Below are 20,519 nucleotides of genomic sequence, written 5' to 3'. Positions count from 1 at the left end.
CGTTCAACAAATGTTTACCAAAAGCCTGGTAGGTGCGAGTCACTGTGCTAGGGTCTGAAAACAGTAGGCAGCCCTGCTCCCTGTCTCATAAAGTTTACAGTCTTGCATAATAACCAAAAGCAGATTTGGGTGTCATTTGCACTGAGGTTCAAGCCCCCGCTCTGCTACATATTAGCAATGTGATCTTAAGCAAATAATTCAATCTCTCTAAAGTTCAGCATTGTCATCAGAATGGTGGTAACAATAGTACCTACCTCAACCACACGTATTAATACAAAGATTAGCTCAGAGAAATTTAAAGCTTTTACATATTAAGCACTCAATAAATATCTGCTATCACTAACAAAATTATTTCCCTTGAATCCTGCAATTACTCAGAATGTCCTTTTATAAAGTTTTTACAAATTAGATAGTCTCAGAGTGAACGGCTTTATGTTAAGCAATATGGAGAGAGGCATGCTGCACAGAGTAAGCACAGACCCTTCCTTCGTCTCTGCATTTCTAGGATACATTGGCCAAGGTGAAAATGAAAATAAAGAAGCCTTTTAGGAGTCATGTGTTCCAGGCTGCTGAGAACAGAGTTAATGCTTGTGAACAATCACTTAGGGGCATTAAAAAAAAGAGTGTAATTACTGGAAACTGTCAGAGTAATATTCTACACCATCAGTATATTCTCAAGTTTTCCAGTTAAACAGTCAAGATGAAAGATGACTGCCAACCAGAGAAGAGAAAGAGAAAGTGCTTGGGTTAGATGAACTATGCTGTTAATTTATTACGACAGTACCAACAGATTTTTTTTTTCAGATTATTTTTTAAAAGACAAAAATGCTCTGTAAAAATTAGTGTCCTTTTCAAAGGCCATGAGAACTAATTATAGCCATGACATTCTTATTTGGCTTCTAATGAATACTTCTAATTTAAAAATATCTAGTGGAAGGAACTAATTATCAGCTAACAGAGTCTGGTCAGAAATACTTTATATGAGACATTAACAAGATAAAATATGACTGTCCATTATCTGATTATCTTCCTTAATAATCTCAGTAGTGTGGGTAATCAATAAAAGTGGTTTCAATATACGTTGCAAGCATATGCTACATATAAATATGCTCAATAATAATATAAATTATCCTTAATATTAAAACAGTGAAATCTACTTTACTTTTAACTTCAAAATAATTATAGTTTTGTTTCGGGGGTATTTTTCACAGATAGTGCTCTGAGTATCCTTGCACAAAAAACAAACAGATCAGCCTGAGAATCTGAATCAACTTATTATTCATGAATCAGTCATCTGTCAGACCAACACAAAACTCGTGGTAATCATATAATTAAAGAAGGTAGCTGACAGTTCAAAGTTAGGTCATGGAGCTGGAATATTAATTCAGTCGATCAGATCTATTTATCACTGTTACATAAAAAGAGTAGTTAGTGCTAAACCTGAAACCACTTGAAATGATTCAGGCAAAGAAACAAAGGTTCTTTCAGCAGAACCTTTGTCAGTCCTAAGGTAAGTCTTTATGTTACTTTGAAATAATTAAAAAGCTCTCGTTGTTGATTTTTTATTAAGACATTTTGGGAGAATATTTTCATGTATTACTTGAGATCCTTCCCATCTTTGTTATGATTTTAGTTCCCAATTAAATCAGAGACTTCACAGTGTCACTCTAATTTGTGTAATTGTGATTGGATAGCAAGAAAACAAACAAGAATTTCATGTTCTGGCAATATCATGAAAACTCTCCAGCTACAAACAGAAAGGCAAATAATATACATTTTTCTTTAAAATGAAGGCCCCAAAAATCAATAAATAAGGGAAATCACAGGGTTCCAAAACAAAAAGAGCGCTGAACACTAGAGGTAAGCATGTAAGCTGACACTGTAACTGTTCTGGGTAAAAAGTGTGGTTGGGGCTTCCCTGGTGGCGCAGTGGTTGAGAGTCCGCCTGCCGATGCAGGGGACACGGGTTCGTGTCCCGGTCCAGGAGGATCCCACATGCCGCACTGAGGCCCACGGCCCCAAAAAAAAAAAAAAAAGTGTGGTTGTATGGTAGGACAAAGTCTTGTAGTCTAAGAGGGAGAACCAGGAACAAAGACTTTGGCTCACTCGATGGAAAACAAGGAGAAAATTAGAACTAAGATCCCCCCCATAAAGCTAGGGCCTTCAAAGTTATATATCTTCAATGAAAGGGCAGGGTAGAAAAAAGCCATCCCATAAACACAGTGTTATGAATGACAAGAATCTTGTCTACCTTCACTTGGGCTCTAAATGGGCCCAAAAACTCCTAACCTGGTCCTGTGCTATGTATGGGTTTGTAGTTTCAAGTGACACCATGTTGGTGGTCTGGGGACACCTTAATCAAGACAATAGCATCAACGATGTGCCTGGAGTACATAAGAGATGCAAATGCACACTTCTCTCAAGCATGCTCCACACAGAACACTTGGGTTTTCACAATTAAACCTGGCTGACAATGAGTTCAGATGTGATAGTACAAAACATACAAGAAAATAATTCTCAGTGAGTAAAAGTGAGCCAATATAATGTAAACTTCCCCAAGGTTGCCAAATAATAGGATAAAATAATAGAGACCAAAAAAGGAAGTATACTTTTTAATGGTCTTAAGAAAAGCATAGAAATATAAGAAGCAAAGAGGACAGTATAGCAAAAACATATTAGTAAAAAAAAAAAAAAAAGGCAGATTTTAAAAATTAGCTCTAAGAATTTCAAAAAATACTCATTAAGTTAAAAATATAAGGTATGATTTCAGGACATCTTATAACCAGAAAAAGATAAATTTGTGAATTATGAGTTAGATTTGAGGAAATCACCTTAAAATGCAACTAAGCATCTAACAGAATTTCTGAATAAATGAAGAATGGAAAAATAAAATATCTGAAGAGATAACAACTAAGAACTTTCAAAATTGTTGAATTCTCAGATTCATGAAACCCATGAATTTGAAGCACACAAATATATCCATATTTATATACATCACAGTAGATCTATGGAGACATACTGTCAGTAAGTCCTTCAGTGGTGGACAGTAATGGCAAATCCTTACTTGATTAATTGCCTGCCCCCCCTCCCCACCAATTATGGCCATCATCATGACCCTCTCCATTATGAAAGAGTTCCAGCTAGTCAACATATTGATACTACCAGTGTGACTGGCCCTTTCCAGAGAAAGATGACATCAGGCTTGCATGTACCTTTTGCAGGTTGGTCACTCAGCAATGGTAGTATCCATATTAGGTTTGTTAAAAGGAAGTTTATGTTGACCCTGTGTATAACCTCCATCCCAGCCACTCAGTAAAACTGAGTGGATGGGGCTTCCCTAGTGGTGCAGTGGTTGAGAGTCCGCCTGCCAATGCAGGGGACACGGGTTTGTGCCCTGGTCCGGTAGGATCCCACATGCCGCAGAGCGGCTAGGCCCATGAGCCATGGCCACTGAGCCTGAACGTCTGGAACCTGTGCTCCGTAACGGGAGAGGCCCCGACAGTGAGAGGCCCGCGTACCGCAAAAAAAAAAAAAAACAAAAAACTGAGTGGATGGTAGTAGAGCTGGGAAAATAGATTGATTGACACCCTGTCTACTTGTTTATTTAGAGCCTTCGTTAAAATGGATGTGGTTTGGTGAGCATTCACCTAAGACACAAATATCTTCATACTCTGTGTTCATGAAGAGAACAGGAGTCTGTTTCTAGCTAGGCTAGCAAAACATGCTCAGTTTTGTTCTTCCTTTGTCTGTTCATATGGGGCTATAGGTGTGGCTTGTGGGAAAAGTAGCAATGGAGTAGATGCCATCGGAGTCTAAGCCAATTACTCATGAAACTATTTGTATCTTCAAGAATAATGATGAACTCCTACGACACATAGCCTAGATGGCTTGTATAACACCCAGTTCATGATGAATAATTCAACATGGACTTCCTTGGTGGCACAGTGGTTAAGAATCCGCCTGTCAATGCAGGGGACACGGGTTCGATCCTTGGTCCCAGAAGATCCCACATGCCACGGAGCAACTAAGCCCGTGCGCCACAACTACTGAAGCCCGCGAGCTCTAGGGCCTGTGTGCCACAACTACTGAGCCCACATGCTGCAACTACTGAAGCCCATGTGCCTAGAGCCTATGCTTCGCAAGAAGAGAAGCCACTGCAATGAGAAGCCCGCGCACCACAACGAAGAGTAGCCCCAGCTCGCCACAACTGCAGAAAGCCAGCATGCAGCAACAAAGACCTAACGCAGCCAAAAAAAAAAAAATTCGACATGTATGGTCGTGTATTGTCCCATGATTAGCCATGCAGTCTCTCCTAGGATCCAGCAGCAAGGCAGAGCTGTTTATTAAGTTTATTAAGTTAAAAGTAGGCATGTAGAAGAAAAAGAAGAGATCGTATGCTTGCTTCAGAAATCTCAGGTTCTTTTGGACAGTTCATAAAGGCTTTGCAGTGAGACATGAAGCTCACTTTTATTCCCACTTATTCAGACCATTATGGAAAGATTTTTTCATTTCTGTCTAAAACTTCCCAAATTCTCTGCTGTACTCCCTCTATACATGGTAGCCTATCTGGGCCTGTATATTTCTAGCTGATGTCATTTCGGTTTTCTAGGTTTCCAGCCTCTCCAGTGTAGAACCAGCAGTGCCTGCAGGGAGCTCATAATCTTCTTTCTCAGTGGTTTAGTTTTTTTTTTTTTGGTTTTTTTTGCGGTACGCGGGCCTCTCACTGCTGTGGCCTCTCCCGTTGCGGAGCACAGGCTCCGGACGCGCAGGCTCAGCAGCCATGGCTCACGGGCCCAGCCGCTCCGCGGCATGTGGGATCTTCCCGGACCAGGGCACGAACCCGTGTCCCCTGCATCGGCAGGTGGACTCTCAATCAGTGGTTTAGTTTTAAAAGACCTATCTAGTTAGTGGAAACACAGTAGATAATTAGACCAGTGTATTTTTCCTTTATATGATGTTCTCTTTTTTGAATTAGTGTATCAAGACATTGGTGAAAAGACTAGCCCTCAGATAGTATGGTACCATTTCATTCTCAGAGTACAGCAAGGAAGCACATGTTTCTGTTAATATTATATGTGAGGAACTATGCAATGCAAAGCCCAGTTGGGTGACCAACTATTCACAGTCATTTGTTTTTATTTGTACCCCAGCAAGTCAGCTACTGTTCTTTCCTGGGAGAATAATGATTACTTGAAAAGTTAAAAAGCTTCTTATTCCAGAACAGTCATGTTTTATTCATTTCCTCTCCAGCTCTCTTTTGACAGAATTGTTTTTTCTTTTCCAACAATAGTAAATATCAAAGCTACATAAGGTAGAAGCTGCAAATAACACAGGTATTACCTGTCTACCATGATCAATTCTAGCTTTAGAGTATACTCATGGGTTAGGTAATGAGCAAGGTCCTTATTCTCAGTGATTTTCTCATGGTTACAGGAAAGTCAATTACAAAGTATAGACGTTAGGTATGAATCTAGCTTTCCTATCTCCTAGGAAATTTTGACATATGAGAACTCCTTTCTTCTAGGACAAACTGATTAATCTCACAAAAGATTACAGTAAGAGAGAGCCTGTTGTACATATCCTATAAATATAAACAGATAGATAGATATCGCTATTTCAAGTGTTATGAAAAATAACACTTGGATCTGGTCTTTATATATTTATCATCTTTTGTTGTTTAAATAGATAAAGATGGCTTAGTTTAACCATTTATTCTAACCCAAAAGAGCACATAAGAACTATATTTGTCCTTTTAATTCCACCTAGAATTTCTTGCTACTCACACCAATTGGTCCTGGAGGCCCAGTTCTTCCTTCCTGGCCTCTTTCCCCTAGGAGGAAGAAATAATTGAATGAAAGTTTGCTTTTTTAAATGAAGAATACACATAGCACAAAATACTCTGGAGATTTCAACAAAGATAAATAGCAAAATTGTCAAACTTTTCAAACTCTTAAAGATTAAAAAAAAATCTAGAGGAGGAAAAATGCCTTGAATTTAAGTGAACAAATTACCCCCAAACGTTCCTCATTCCTTCTTGTCTAAATGCAATTTCAGCTTTCAGAAACGATTACGTAGCAATTGACAGGTCAGACCGTGTACGACTCTTTTTGGTTACTGAAATGACCAAGTTAACAACGCCCGTGCTGTTCTCTGCCCCCTCGCCACCATCCGGGGATGCGTCCCCCGCCACCCTGCCCTGTTCCATTTCACCTCGCCTTTCTGTTCTGTTTCACATTTCTTCTCCTTCAGAACCCTTCTCCAGTAACTCTGCCAGTATAAACTCCACCTTCCCTGGAATCTCAATGTGATTATTGTCTAAATGCATTCCATGGTGACACCTGACTACATTCGAAGTGCATTGTTTTGTATTGCTCTCTGGTTTAGCCCCGCGTCGAAGTCTTATTGTCCCAATGACATAGAAAAGCCATTTAAAACAAGCACTTCTGCTCTAGTACATCCTGCACGATGTAGAGCACCCAAGGTTGTTGGGTGTTCTAGTCCTTTCTAGTTCCCTACAAACCTCTCCGTCAACATTTACTTATTCAATGTCATGGTTCTTCTGGTTTCTGCCCCTCTGTGCTTATTTGATGTGAGCAGGTGATAGTTGACATGTTAAGGTGTTTCACTTCCCAGTAACATTTTTGCGTGCCAACATTTAAAATCCATGAAAACTCAACAGAACTAGATGTATGTTGGCAAGAGGGTGGGTATTTGGAGACAAGCAAAATTTTCATTCCAACCAAATCAAAAAATACATAGAGTATTCTTGTGGTAACTGCCCCTGACCAGGGCATTGCAGTGTCCAAGCATCCAGCCTGTAATTAACTCATACAGACAGCTTCCTTGTATCCATGAGGGTAGCACTGAGCAGAGTTCAAATCACAGCTCCCCCAGCCCTACAATAAATTCAGTAGTCATCAATGGCCCGAGAGACCAGTATCTTTACCTTAATACCTGGCTGTCCAATACCAGGGGCTCCTGGAGGACCAGGGGGACCAGGTTCACCCTAGAGGAAGAAACAGTGATATGTTAGGTCAACTCCATAGTATTTGTTGAGCAGCTCTTAGACATATAGTGATGTGATAGGGGCTTTGAGGGCATCAACAAAACCTAGCACACAGTCTCCACCCTCAAGTGTTTACCATCCAGTAGGACAGACAGCACAGACCCAGGGTGGACTTAGCCATGACCCAGTATCTAGGGTTCATGAAAATGTCTCCATTTTAATTTTTAAAATCAGAATAAAAAATAAACATAATAATAGTGTATATAATAATGAATACAGTCTGGACTACATTTTTCTTTATACCAACTCAGTTGTAAAATATAATTTTAAACATTTTTATGGAGGAAAGTACCTAGAAAGGCAAAAGTCTTTAGGATCCATGAAAGTCATAACGTGGCCCTCACTCATTTGTTCAATACATCTTTATTAAGTGCTTCTGGCAGACACAGTTGTTTTCTACCCAGTGATCATCCTCTGCCTTCTTTCTTCCCTGCTGTTAGAACTCTGACCTGTTCAGGTCAGTGGGCAACTATTCTTCGCCCTCAGATATGTAGGATGAATGATAATCCGTCTAAAACAAGGGTAGAATCTTTCCCTTTGCCACTGATTAATCTAGGTTAGTCCTTCGACTCAGTTTGATAAATGAGATGTGGGGACCTTACTGGATGCAAAGAGAAACTTTTGCCTCTGCTTCTTTGTTCCTACTTGGAGATGTGACAGCTATCTTGTAACCATGAGGCAACAGTCTCTCAGATGAATGCCAGCAGTTGAAGAGGATGATGCAGAAAAAACTTAAAAGAGCCTGGCTCCTAGACAGCCTCACTGAGCTCCTGATCCAGTCCTAGACTACCTACCTTCAAACATTCTGTTTACTCAACAAGAAGCGTTCTTATGATTTAAGCCACTATTAGTCGAGATGTTTGTTACTAGAAACCAGAAGCATTTTCAGTTAATATAGTCTATGATGTGGCAGGCCCATCATAGAATTCAGGCATTATAGAACTGAGACCATGGCACTCAAACTCCTGCATTTCACAGGTGAGGAACCTGAGTCCCAGAGGGGTTACCTGGCCTGCACAAACTCACACCTCAGTATCACCCACAGGGATATGGGTCTTTAGGTCTCTCAAGCTTCTGGGCCTTTGGCATGTTGATAGAGGAAAGGAGAGTGGCTATTGATTACCATTTCTTTTTTTATAATGCTAATTTTTTCTGTTTATCAAAATAATGTATCTTCACTGTAGAAACTTTGCCATATATTGAAAAGCATACAAAGAAAATTTTACATTATCTATCTGTAACAACTGTTAATTTTTGGTGTGTTTCCTTCGGTTTTTTTATTGTTATTTTTTTAGAATTCTATTGAAGTATAGTTGATTGACAATGTTGTGTTAATTTCTGCTGTACCGCAAAGTGACTCAGTTACACATATATATATTCTTTCTCATTATGGTTTATCACAGGATAGTATATAGTGAATATAGTTCCATGTGCTATACAGTAGGACTTTCTTGTTTATCCATTCTGTGTATAATAGTTTATAATAGTTTGCATCCGCTAACTCCAAACTCTCAATCCATCCCTCTGCCACCCCCCTCCCCCTTGGCAACCACAAGTCTGTTCTGTATGTCTTTGAGTCTGTATCTGTTTCATAGATATGTTCATTTGTGTCATGTTTTAGATTCCACATATAAGTGATATCATATGGTATTTTTCTTTCTCTTTACATACATGCGTGTACCTCTAATTTATGTTAAGAAAAATTTCGAAGTATGCTTGTGTTGGAGTTAATGAATACTTGCTATTTAAAATTTCACTAAATTTACAGACTTTTCTCTTCTCTTCATCCTTTTATAAGCCAACAGACAGGAAGTGGAGGCAAACCTTCTCCCAGGTTGAGGGGAACAAAGGAATTTTTACTAAGCTAAAGCCTCAATTCTCACCAGAGGTTTGTGATTTCGGAGGGGACCCTTAGTAACTAGAGCAATGTTCTATTCATATGGTAGAGGCATTACTTGAAAGAAGTCTGTTGACTTTAGCCAAATGCAAAGGGGAACAGAAGAGAAAGGAGAAGGGTCATAGTTAAATCACCTCCCTAAAAGATATGTCGAGGCTCAGGATGAATCAAACAAAGAAAACCTGTCTCAAAATCAGTTGATTGTAAGAGTTCATGATGCTTTGACATTTCAGTGGATTGAATTGAACAGTACCTTCTGTTTATCCTTTTGAGTACAAGTCAATCTGGCAGATAAATCAACCTGAATTTTTCCCTTTAAAATTCAAGGTTCTAGTTATCTTTTAATATAGGTTAAATTTTCTGGAGCAGCCAAGTAATTGCCATTCTTATCTTTTACATGTTCTTGGCCATGGAATTTGTCTCTGTGTAATATCAGACAAATATTCTCTCTTTGGGGAGAATATAAAATTTCTCCCCAAATTTGAAGTTGTTTTCTTAATCTCAAGTTTAAGTGCTAGAGAATATTCAGTTTCCTAAAGATTCCAAATTTTAACTTCAAAGAATCTTTCCTTATAACTTTTTGTGCTCTCCATTCAAGCTGGAATCTCCTTGTCCGTTACACAGCATAAGGGTGAATGTTTCCATCACTTAGCAAAGGAACACCAAGTACTTGCTATGTGGATGGAAATAAATACAGAGAAGTTTAAAACAAAGGCCCTAAACTCAAAGGGCTAGTTTGAGAGGTAAAACACACCATTAAAATAATGATAATGATAATAATAATAATAATGGTATAAGGCTCTAAGTTCCCTATCTTCATTCCCTGCCCTTTGGTATGTAGTTTGGTTCTGTAATGGATCAGAAGGCTTTTATATATCTTACGTATTTGGAGGAGAATTTGAGTGTTTTATAGTGGAAGCTCTGCCCTACTGTGTACTTGTCCCTATGTTTGATCTAAAACAAACAAGAGCACAGGTTGGTGAGAAAGTTTCCCAACTCTGGACAAGGCACTGGTTCTGCTGTTAACTTGCCGAGAGGATAAAGAACTGTATTACCCTTGAGTGCATGAGCTCCCTTTAGCCTTGGTCCCCTACCAACAGCAACTGAGAGACTTCCTAATATTGCTTTTTCAGGGGAATTACAGGGATCTGAGGTTATAGAGGGGCCACTTTCCCTTACCTGAACACAGCCCCATAGCAACATATCTTCACACTTTACCTGCTTAAATTTATTTCCCAGGAGGCTTGCATCTCAACCTAGGACCTGCAGAACAGTATTGGTCCACAATTAATGTCTATCCCTGTCACACTTCCCCTTTCCCTTTCCTACAGAGATTCCTGAGATGGTAAAGAAAGTGGTCCTGATTATAAAATACCATAGCTGGATAAGACAGAACAGGAAAAAAAGAGTCAGCACTCTATTCCAAATGATTTCCTGGAATTCACCAAGGGAGCATAGCCTTGAAAGACGCCAGGCTTGATTCCTTTTTTGCTATTATTCCTGCCCTAATCCTCACCAACAAACACACCCACAGATTGAATACCCTCAGTACTACTTATTATTTCTCTACTCCACTTTCTTCAAACATCAGGGGGATATACAAAGAGGACTGGGTTAAAGTCGATAGCGCCAGAGAAGTCTGTGTCTCATGACCTTTGGATGAGTGTGAATGAAAGTGAACATGAGTTGTAAGCATGTGAGGGGCATCGAGGAGGTTAGGTAAACCACTTTGATCCTTCTCAGAGATTAAGGATGCCTATGCTATGGACCTCAAGATGGGAGAAAGCCAATGTTTAATAAAACCTACTGTTTTCAAGCACTGCCCTGACACTTTATATAGATTATTGCATTTAATCTTCTAACAGTCTTAGGAAATTGGTGTTTTTTCCTATTTTATGATATAGGAATATAATCTCCATTTTAAAATTCATTTTTCAGTATGCATGGTATCACAGGAAAAAAAACCATGGCTTTTTCATTCAGTCAGTGTAGTTGAATTCTGGTTCTATAATTTACTAACAGTTTGAGCTTTTGCAAGATCCCCATATGCAAAATGAGGATCATTTTATCTACCTTGCAGCATTGTTGAGAGGATATGAAATATTGGCTTAAAACATCTAAGTCATAACCAGTCACATGGTAGCTGTATAATATGTGTAGAGCAATTGTTATTCACCAGACTTTCATTGAGCACCAACCTGGTACCCAGTACCCCCTAACATAATTATAGACATAAATCAGGTTGCACCTGCACTTTGCAGACACTTAGAATCTGGCTGGAGAGACAAACGAATATAAAACAAAATATAAGCATGTGAATTAGCTATAAAAAAGGTATTAACAGAGCATGTAAGACTCTGAGGCAGAAATGTTTAATTCTACCTTAAGGAATTGGGAAAGTTTTATATAGTAGTGGAGGTATTTGCTCTGAACAAAAATGTATGAATCGTATTTAATCTAGCAGGAAAGAAGGGGGATGAAAGTTCTGGAAAAGGAGAGAGTATGAGGCATAAAATGATGTGAAATGTTCTGGGGACAGTAAGCAGCTCTGTGGGGCAAGCGGACAGCAATGAGGTGACGACAGCATCGCTGTCTGGAGCGGCACTGTCCACTGGAAGTATAGAGTGAGCCACATTTGTCATTTTAAATTTTCTAGTAGCCACACTAAGGAAGTAACAACAGATTTTACTTAACCCAGTGTACCCCAAATATTATCATTGCAACATATAAGCAATATAAAACTCTTATTAATGATTTTATTTTTCATTATTTGTCATGTTTATGCCTTTGAAATCCTACGTGTATTTAACACTTATAGCCCATTTCAACTCCGACTAGCCACGTTCAGGTGCTCAATAGCCACGTATGACTACTCTGTTGGACAGTGCAGCTTTAGAGTGATTAAAGAGGCTGGAGGCTCGGGGCAGAACCGTGGAGAGTACCAACATTTAAGTTGGGTGGGAGTGAAAGAACACAGAGGTGTCTTATGGGGATTTGGGGAAGACAGTGGCCCAGAAAGAAAAAGGGGGGCAGGGAGAGCTGACAAAGGCAGTATAAAAGGAGTCAGGAAAAAGAGAATTTCAAAAGTCACTCATCCTTTCCAAAGACAGAGTCATATTCTTTCACTCACAGACCTGATCATCTTCCAGCATTCTCTATTTCAGGGAAGGGCATCAAGATCCCTCCACATGTCAAGCCAGAACTTAGGAGTCATTCTTAACGTATCTCACTCCCTTATCCATCAGATACAATGCGTCACCAACACCTAACAATATGCTCATAAATCTCAAATCCATCCACCTCCGTGTCCTCTACCATGCCTCTACAGTCTACCCCAAATTAATATCATCTCTTGCTCAGACGACAGCAAAGTCCTTAATACTCTACATGCATCTACTCTAGCACATTCTAATTTATTCCCCCACCCGTCCACTGCTGCCAGAGCAATCTTCTAATTTTAATCTGAGTAAAACCCTTCAAGTCCTTTCCCTTTGCTCTTAGGGTAAAGACAGAGCTCCTTCCAAGGCTTGTGAACCCCTGCATGGTGTGGTCCTGTGGCCTTTTCAAAACTATTTGTTATTAGTTGCCTCTTCTCTAGCCACCCTAGCACCATTGCCCTTTGTTCAGTTCCTTGTACTTGCCATGTTCCCTCCTGCCACAGGATCTTTGCATGTGCTGTTGTCTCTATCTGGGATGTGGTTACCTCTCTCTTTTCCTAGTTAATCTTTATTCATCCCTCGGATCTTATTTTAAACAGCATGGCTTCAGGGAAGGCCTCTCTGGTCAGGTAAAATCCCTATTCTAGAGGCACTGATAACATCATTTTCCTCTTTTTCTGAGCATTCATTACAGTTGCAACTTTGCATTTCTGCATGTGTTAATATGTCTCCCCATAGACTGTGGGAGGATGTCATGTCATTTTGCTCAGCTCTCCATTCTCAATGTTTAGCTAATTGACATTATCTACTCAACCATCCAGGCCTCAAACATTTACTGAACAGTGACTAAGGAGCAGATATTGTGTCAGCTGCTAGAGGTGAACAAAACAGGAAACCTAGTCTAGGCAGGGGGAACTGGGGGTTTGGAATTGCTCCTCTGGCATTCCCACTGGTTTACTTACATTTTTAACTAAGAGCGACTGTGCATACATTACATAGTGATGTAAAGTACTTATCGCACAGTTTTTGCTGCAAACTTATCCAGATACAGTTAATCTTTTCTTTTTTTTCCAGTTGAAGGCCAATAGATGGCCTAAGGTTACACTGTATGGAAAGTTCAGCTAGAGAAACCCAACACTTCTTATTCCTGGCTATAACCAAAGTCAACATCTTTCCTTTCCCTAAAATAATAAATAATGAATGGTTGTCCAAGGCTCTGAATTTTTTGAGGACAGAACTTTACCTTTTCTCGAATAATACAATTATAAATAATTTAGTCATACCTTGGGCTCTTAACATTAGATAGATGTTTTAGCAACTTCTTTTTATCGTTTCCCAGATATGTATAGCACCAACTGTAATACTTTAAGTCTTGTGACAAATATTCTCATACTTTTCCGTGGAAGAAAATGATGAATGAGCATTTTGTAGGTGCAAAATGGTTCAAGTATGGACAAAATACATTCTTAGCTGAAACTCAATGAAGTGATTACTGTATACGAAGGCTTGGGAGAAAAGTCAAGAGAAGCCCTTTTTTTTTTGGAAAGAAGGAAAAGCAGGGGGGGTGGGGAGGCATGAAACTAACATTTATCAAATTCTTATTAAATCAAGCTCTATTTTTAGTTCCTAATTTCTCTTATTTCAGAGAAGTGTTATGTAATAAGAGGCATATTTTTAGAAAACATATCCGGCTAGCTTTGTTTTACATTAATGAAAAGAGGGTTGTCAAAATACTTAACTGCTTAATTATTGCTGTTACATATGGCACTTACTATGTAACAGGTGTTATTCTAAGTGCTTTTCATGTATTAACTCATGTAATCCTCAGAGCAACTCTATTTTTAACCCATTACATTAATGAGAAAACAGAGGTATGGGGAGGAAAAGTGAGTTTCCCAAATCACAGAACTAATACAATGTAGGGCTGGGTTTGAACCCCAGCAGTATGGCTTTAGAGCCAGTGCTCTAACCACCATGCAAAACTGCCTCTTGGGACTTTTCCGTTCTTAAAATATTTCAAAAATCATTTGATTGCAGACTAAATTTATATCTTTGTTACAGCATGAAAAACACAAAAATCAGATAGTTACAATCTACCCATAGTTGAAGAACCATCATATGAAGACAAAGAATCTCTAAAATAAAAATGAGCCACATGAAAGGATATACTATTACAAGCCAACTTATATGCCCTTTCAAGCACATAAAGTCTACCTGGATCAGTGTTGTCACTGAATTAGTGGTAAAGTTAACATAAATAATAATTGGCAATATGGTAATCACACAATGTAACTCTACATATAAAGCAGTTATTAAGCAACTGCACTGTTGCAACCATCATTATTTAAAATCTCCAACTGCAATCTTTTTTAATAACATCTACTTGGGTAAGAGAAAAGATCACTGTTCACATATTCTACCTACTTATGCTTTTCAAAGAAGAAAAACTCCATAATAACAAAGAATTGCTGGAGAATGTGATGAAAATTGTACCAGATTTTAGTAACTTAACTCCTTTTCTTGATTGTTATTAGGTTAAAGCAAATGAAATTGACAATATACAGCTAGGTTTGACTCACAAAAAGGATGATTCATATGTTTCAATCTAATAGGAAAGTCATATTTCATTATATATAATAAAACCTAAGGAGGGCTTCACTGGTGGTGCAGTGGTTGGGAGTCCGCCTGCCGATGCAGGAGACGCGGGTTCGTGCCCCGGTCCGTGAAGATCCCACATGCCGCGGAGCGGCTGGGCCCGTGAGCTATGGCTGCTGAGCCTGCGCGTCCGGAGCCTGTGCTTCGCAACGGGAGAGGCCACAACAGTGAGAGGCCCGCGTACCGAAACAAAAAAAAAAAACCTAAGGAATTGTGTGTCATTTTCCTTAAAAGGAAGGACTGTTCCACGGCCCATCAGGAGAGCTTTTAAGAATCTAGGCTCTGGTGGACACTCTTAGGACTCCTCTAGCACAGAATGAGTGGCTGGAAACTCTTCAGGGTGAACCCTCTCCATAAATCCGAGAGGGGCACCAATTTACGAGAGAAGAGAGATTCCTAACAGCGTGATATGTTTCCTAAAAACCTACTCTTGGAGACGGGGGGCAGAGGAAAGTGAGCAGTTATTGTTGAAAGAGTACAAAGTTTACGTTAGAATGATGGAAAAGTTGTGAGCACAGATAGTGATGACGGATACACAATATTGTGAGTGTGTTTAATACCACTGAATTGTATGCTTAAAATGATAAATACTATGTATATTTTACCACAATTAAAAAAAAAACCTTCCTCTTAGAATAAACTTCATTTTCCCTGCTGCACTGTTGCGGCTGCAACTTACTTGAATTAATTAAGAGCACTGATATAAGTATTAAAGAAAAGAATTCTGACAACGCTCTGAAGACATGCGGTAACTCATTGTGTTCCACATTAGTGCCCCACTTGACTGGGCCTGTGGGTTAGACTCAGCACCTTTGTGGGAAATGTTGGCAGCATTTTGGGTGCCTTGATCCATCGGAGTTTTCGTCTTGGCAGGCTCTGCACACACATGCGCACATACACACGCACGCAGGGTGTACCCCATCTGCTGAGGACCATATGTGTCAGAGATTTGGGGAGGAAAATCATCTGTCTTGAAGCCAATGGCTGACATGCCACATGTTCTGGCAGCCACGTCAAGTTGTCACTATTAGTTGTCTCACGTCAAATGAGTTAATAAGCTCATTTAGTATCCTGGTGGGCAGATAGGCATGTAGGTCAAAGCCCTTTCCACAATAAGAATCTCTGGATTACTAATGATTCTTTCCCTTTAATTAGGCCCAGGACAGAAATAGCATTTAGAATTTGACATCCCCGAAGAAAAACAGCCACATAGTTTGGCAGCTTGGCTCTGATTCTGCATTAGACAGATATTTGTAATTAAAATTGTAAAGGGATTCTTCTCTTCGCACTGCTATACACTAAGCATTCGCAACCTTGTTCAAAGGTGTTAGCCTGCCAGGAGAACCAGAAGGCCCATTATTGGGTTTGGACAACTGGAAAATCTGGCGTGTTTGAATACCCTGGACTTAAAAATACTTTTCATGAAGCCAAAAATATAGTCATTCTGTATTGAGAGCTGTGAACTTAAAAAAAGTTTTCTGTTTGATTATTCTGTACTAGGGATTGTTGATGTCTACATGTTTCACCTGATTTCCTTCCCATCAAGTTATAAGGAATTATATCCTATTAGAAATCATGATTTTTTTTTTAGTGGTTGAAAGTAAAATCATGATGTTAGGGGATTTTTAGGCTTTTGAGTTGTGTGAGAGCTGAAATAAAACTACACAACATTCTAGTTTGAGGAGAAAGTTTCAGCTTCTTCGTAGTTGTTCATATTTGTGGTATTTGAACTCTTTCCAAACCACAGTTGAAATATTTATGTTCAGTAGGTTGACCTACTAAAGCTGCTAAGCTACCTTTAAGTCAAATCAAGCATCGATATTCAGATAATGGCAAAACTAAAGAATGAATTTTTAAAACTACTAAATCTTCATTAATGATATATCTGTTCTAGTGAAAATAGTGACATTATAGAAAACATAAGACTCTAACTTGTATATCTGAAACTGTAAAAAAAAAAAAAAATTAAGTTCCAAGCCTTCATGCCTCTCTTAGAAGAAAGCGGAATTACAAATAACGCATTAGGTTATTAAATGCACAAGAAGCTTCTGTTGGATTACATCTACACTCTCCTGTTTCTATTTATTATCCAGATATCTTGGAAGAATGGTCAGAATTCCTGGCTATTGCACCCTTCTCTCTGATTCCTTCCACGATCCATTGTCACCTCCCCAATCTCTCAAAGGTTTCCAAAACCTGCAAAATTGACAATCTAAGTGACTGCATAGGTCCTGCCCATTTGACCTGTCTGCAGTATGATACTGTTGACAGCTCATTCCATTTAAGACTATTTCCTCATTCATTCAACAAATATTTATTTGTTGCTTATCTTAAACATGTGTGAGTGTAGATATAATAATTTTTTTTCTCTCTCAGATATGATAGCAGTACTCCTGACCCATTGTCCCTAGATTCTCTGCTTTGGATTTTTCAAAAACAGTGATGGACGTGTACATATCTATCCAATTCTCCTGCCAGTGGTTCATATTTGAAAGAAGACTGGCAATGTTCAAAGTTATAATGCACGGAAACCAAAAGGAAACTTGATTAGTACTCTTTCAGTTACCAAAATACATACGCATTCCTAATAGCTATGTCAAAGGTTGACAGACATCCCTGTTTTAAAAACTAACCTCTTTTCATAGAGCATTTTGAAGAAAACAGGATGATGTGTAGGGATGTTTACTAGGTTGACAATTTAAATTTCAGGATCTGTACATTTAGCTCTCATTTACTTAATTTCTTTATAAGAACACCAACTACTAAAAAAAATTATCTACCATGCTTGGCAACCTCAAAAAATGGGATGGAAGTATGACAGAGCTAGGTAAGGAGGAGTAGGATGTCCAAGGATCATGTGTAGTGCAGAGCTTTCGAGTGGACTAAGTGCTTCATTTGCCCTCATTTACTTCCTTTAAAACGTAAGCTTCACTTATTCACTAATACTAGGTCTGTTGTTTATTTTGGATGTGGGCTGGATGTTTGATTCACTGGAGATTATTTACCCTGACCATATCCATTTATTAAACTGGACCAGACGGGTGCTATTTCCCTATGAGTTTTCTTAACATCTCAGAAGCTAAACTGAACATAAAGTAAGAGGACTTTGAGTTTCTTATACCTGAGTGTAGCACAAGAAGAAAACAATTAGGGGGGAAAAGCCCTGCAGAAAATGTATGAGCGTCCTAGAGTAGAACAATGAAAGAAGTTAGAAGAAGGGAGGCAATATGTCTATTAAGATAAATTACTATATAACCTAAATATCACAGTATTTTTAAATTGTTTGAGGATTAACACGTGCTGCTTTGCCTTGGAGAAAAACGTCAGGGATAATTCCTAATGCCCTTTTGGCCCTAGCACCGAAGCTCTCATGCCAGGATGCTTCAACGAGTCACAAGCTATTTCCTGCTCAGGCCACAGTGAGCAGTCCCTCCTCCCAGAGCACAAAGCGGGTCTTGGAAAGAGTAGATTTGGATGAGATTTGAGAAGAAAACACCCTTCAGAAATAACCTCAGAAGGACGTCAAGAAATGGCAAAGGGCTTCCCTGGTGGCGCAGTGGTTGAGAGTCCGCCTGCCGATGCAGGGGACACGGGTTCGTGCCCCAGTCCAGGAGGATCCCACATGCCGCGGAGCGGCTGGGCCCGTGAACCATGGCCGCTGAGCCTGCGCGTCCGGAGCCTGTGCTCCGCAACGGGAGAGGCCACAACAGTGAGAGGCCTGCGTACCGCAAAAAAAAAGAAATGGCAAAAATTACCTAATGTGGGCCTGGCACATCCAGCATTCTACTGTGTTTATTTGTTCAAAACTAATTTTGGTTACTTGTTCTCTGTGATTTGAGAGGCCTGCCAGTCTTGAGCCATTCTTTCTCGTTATTGGATGGCCTATTCTATGGCCAGATGGGATTGCCACCTGAACCACCACACCAGCCCTTGGAAGGTGGCGTAGGGTTCTTAGGCCCTCAGTTTTTACTGAGAAGGGGCACCGTGCTCTCTTGTTAAGGACATTGCCAGTTTGGTCCTAGGGATATGGCTTCTCAGATACTTGCGTGATGATAGTTCTAATTGATTTTACAGACTGATGGGATGTTCTTCTTATGCATACCACTCTTGACCCTCGTGTATGGGAGAGGCTGAGGTGGCTCCCTTCTGAGAAACATCTATGTTTTGTTTCTAAAGCAACAAGGTCATTTAGGACAGAATACTACTTTACATACGGAAAATACTAATGACAGAAGTGATTTGTGAAATAGGGCCAGAATCACATTTTTCCTTAATTTCTCACATGCTATTTTTTCCTTTTATTCTCTGGCCACCTTTTCTGCAAACCCTTTGATGAAGAAAACCCAATCACTAGAGCAACAGAATGGGATTATCGCTCATGAGAGAGACTATTCATAAATTCAAATTCATAGACAGGCCCTATCTAGAAACTCCCATGGAATCTTTGCAAATATTACAAGTCCAAATTTTCTATTTTAAGGTCTCGTAAGAGACAAAATATTTGAAAAAGCACATTACTGGTTTCCTTTTCCCATGAGATTCCTTTCCTTCTTTTCCTGCATTTTCAGATGAACATTTTAACCAAGTAGAAGTGCACTGTCAACAGACTTCTGTTTCCAGCCAGAGTACACTAGAGGGGGTAGAAAGATGCAATTTCCATACTGTCCAAAAGAAAGGCATTTATCTCAGGTTGACTATCTAGGAAATTCAGCAGTTTTCCTAAGGAGATAGATATAATATGGTGGTTAAGAGCAGACTGGCTGGGTTTGAATCCTGGCTCTGTCCCTTCCTAGCTGTGTAGACTTGAATCCATTGCTTAAATTCTCTTTGCCATAGTAGCCTAATCTATACCGTGAGAGTGAGAATAGATCATGCCTCAGAAGGTGGTGTTATCTTAAATGGGTATTTAGAACTGTATCCATGCATAGTAAATATACACTAAATAAGTGCTATCTGTTATTTTAGAAGCTTCAAAATAATAATCCTCCCTGTGTCCATTGGAAAATACAGAATTACTGAATTTTAAAGGTTTTTTTTTTTTTGGCACGAATTGCAATAGCAATATTGTAAAACCATTTTGTAATAAAATGGTAATGGATAAAAAGAAATGTCACTATAAAACATTGTTTCCAGATTGAGCAAAAAAATAGTTTATTAAGTTTTTAAGATTTAGAAGTACATTCTGGGATGCAAGATGAAGCCATTCCCTGAAACCTGACTTTTAAGACAATACAAGAATAAATGTATAAAACCTAAGACAGTTAATGAATGTGACATGCGTCTCTGGTTGACAGATCCAAAGAGGGGTAGAAATTAGTATAGTCTCCAAGTAACAGTCAAGAGACCATTAAATCTGTAACCTTAAGACAAAAATATAACTAGGAGAAAAGTGAGAAGCTTACTCCCATCTCACTCCCTACCAAGAACCCCCAATATTCTTTTTTTTTTTTTTGCGGTACTCGGGCCTCTCACTGTTGTGGCCTCTCCCGTTGCGGAGCACAGGCTCCGGACGCGCAGGCTCAGCGGCCACGGCTCACGGGCCCAGCCGCTCCGCAGCATGTGGGATCTTCCCGGACCGGGGCACGAACCCGTGTTCCCTGCATCGGCAGGCGGACTCTCAACCACTGTGCCACTAGGGAAGCCCCCCAATATTCTTTAGATACTGACATCTTTTTAACTGACAATGACTTTTTTGTGTTCATTTGGCAGTGAATTTTGTGATTTTAAACCTGTGATAATTTTA

At 39.4% G+C, this 20,519-nt stretch overlaps 2 protein-coding genes across 2 annotated transcripts in view; one reads left to right on the top strand and one right to left on the bottom strand.

The window, feature by feature from the left end:
- Positions 1-20,519, top strand: part of MIOS (meiosis regulator for oocyte development) — a 108,982-nt gene that overhangs the window by 2,183 nt on the left and 86,280 nt on the right. The window lies entirely within an intron of this gene.
- The window catches only part of COL28A1 (collagen type XXVIII alpha 1 chain), a 156,924-nt gene that overhangs the window by 108,696 nt on the left and 27,709 nt on the right, over positions 1-20,519 (bottom strand). The window contains 3 exon segments of the mRNA XM_024767109.1: positions 5,763-5,830; position 6,253; positions 6,947-7,006. Coding sequence (XP_024622877.1) covers positions 5,763-5,830; position 6,253; positions 6,947-7,006 — 129 coding nt within the window.

Source organism: Neophocaena asiaeorientalis, unplaced genomic scaffold (genome assembly GCF_003031525.2).
Source record: "Neophocaena asiaeorientalis asiaeorientalis breed wild unplaced genomic scaffold, Neophocaena_asiaeorientalis_V1.1 scaffold70, whole genome shotgun sequence".
Classification (NCBI taxonomy): domain Eukaryota; kingdom Metazoa; phylum Chordata; class Mammalia; order Artiodactyla; family Phocoenidae; genus Neophocaena; species Neophocaena asiaeorientalis.
This window is presented reverse-complemented; position numbering and strand designations above follow the sequence as displayed.